The following is a 659-nucleotide window of genomic DNA, read 5'->3' on the forward strand; positions in this document are numbered from 1 at the left end:
CCCGGGCCGGGCCGTGCGGCAGCTGCCTCACCGCTCCTCTTTCCTCTCAGGAGACCCGAAGCAAGACCTGGCCTACGAGCGCCAGTACGAGCAGCAGACCTACCAGGTGATCCCCGAAGTGATCAAAAACTTCATTCAGTATTTTCACAAGACGGTGTCGGATCTCATTGACCAGAAGGTGTACGAGCTCCAGGCCAGCCGTGTTTCCAGTGATGTTATTGACCAGAAGGTGTACGAGATCCAGGACATCTATGAAAACAGGTACAAAGCCGTCCTTCCTGTGAGGGGGAATCACTGTTTAAACTGTGATGAAAGTGCACCCTGCTCTTAAAAGAAAAGGCTGGCTGCTACTCGTGTTGTTCCAAACTTGGGCTTTCTTTAAAATAGAGCATGAGGTTTGATTTGATTACTGGGGGAAAAAAAAACAGATATTTCCAGACCGTTAGGCTTATGTAAGTATAGGTGAGTTGTGACCAGTCTGAAGGAAAATACCGGTCCTGTGCCTAACAGGGATGGAGGCAGCAAAAAGTGACCTCAGTAGTGCTAGTTAGTTTGCAGAACGCTGTGAGGTGTAATTGTTGTCTGTTCCCTACAGATAGGACGAGAGGAAATGGCCTCAAGTTGTACCAGGGGAGGTTTAGATTGGACGTGAGGAAAAA

General features: G+C 48.7%; 1 protein-coding gene across 1 annotated transcript in view; it reads left to right on the top strand.

The window, feature by feature from the left end:
- Position 1: 1 nt before the first annotated feature.
- The window catches only part of EIF3L (eukaryotic translation initiation factor 3 subunit L), a gene marked incomplete at its 5' end in the record, with an annotated part of 10,260 nt that continues 9,602 nt past the window's right edge, over positions 2 to 659 (top strand). The window contains one exon of the mRNA XM_009290097.1: positions 2 to 261. Coding sequence (XP_009288372.1) covers positions 2 to 261 — 260 coding nt within the window. The remainder of the gene's footprint in view (positions 262 to 659) is intronic.

This window comes from Aptenodytes forsteri, unplaced genomic scaffold (genome assembly GCF_000699145.1).
Source record: "Aptenodytes forsteri isolate BGI_AS27 unplaced genomic scaffold, ASM69914v1 Scaffold284, whole genome shotgun sequence".
Taxonomy (NCBI): domain Eukaryota; kingdom Metazoa; phylum Chordata; class Aves; order Sphenisciformes; family Spheniscidae; genus Aptenodytes; species Aptenodytes forsteri.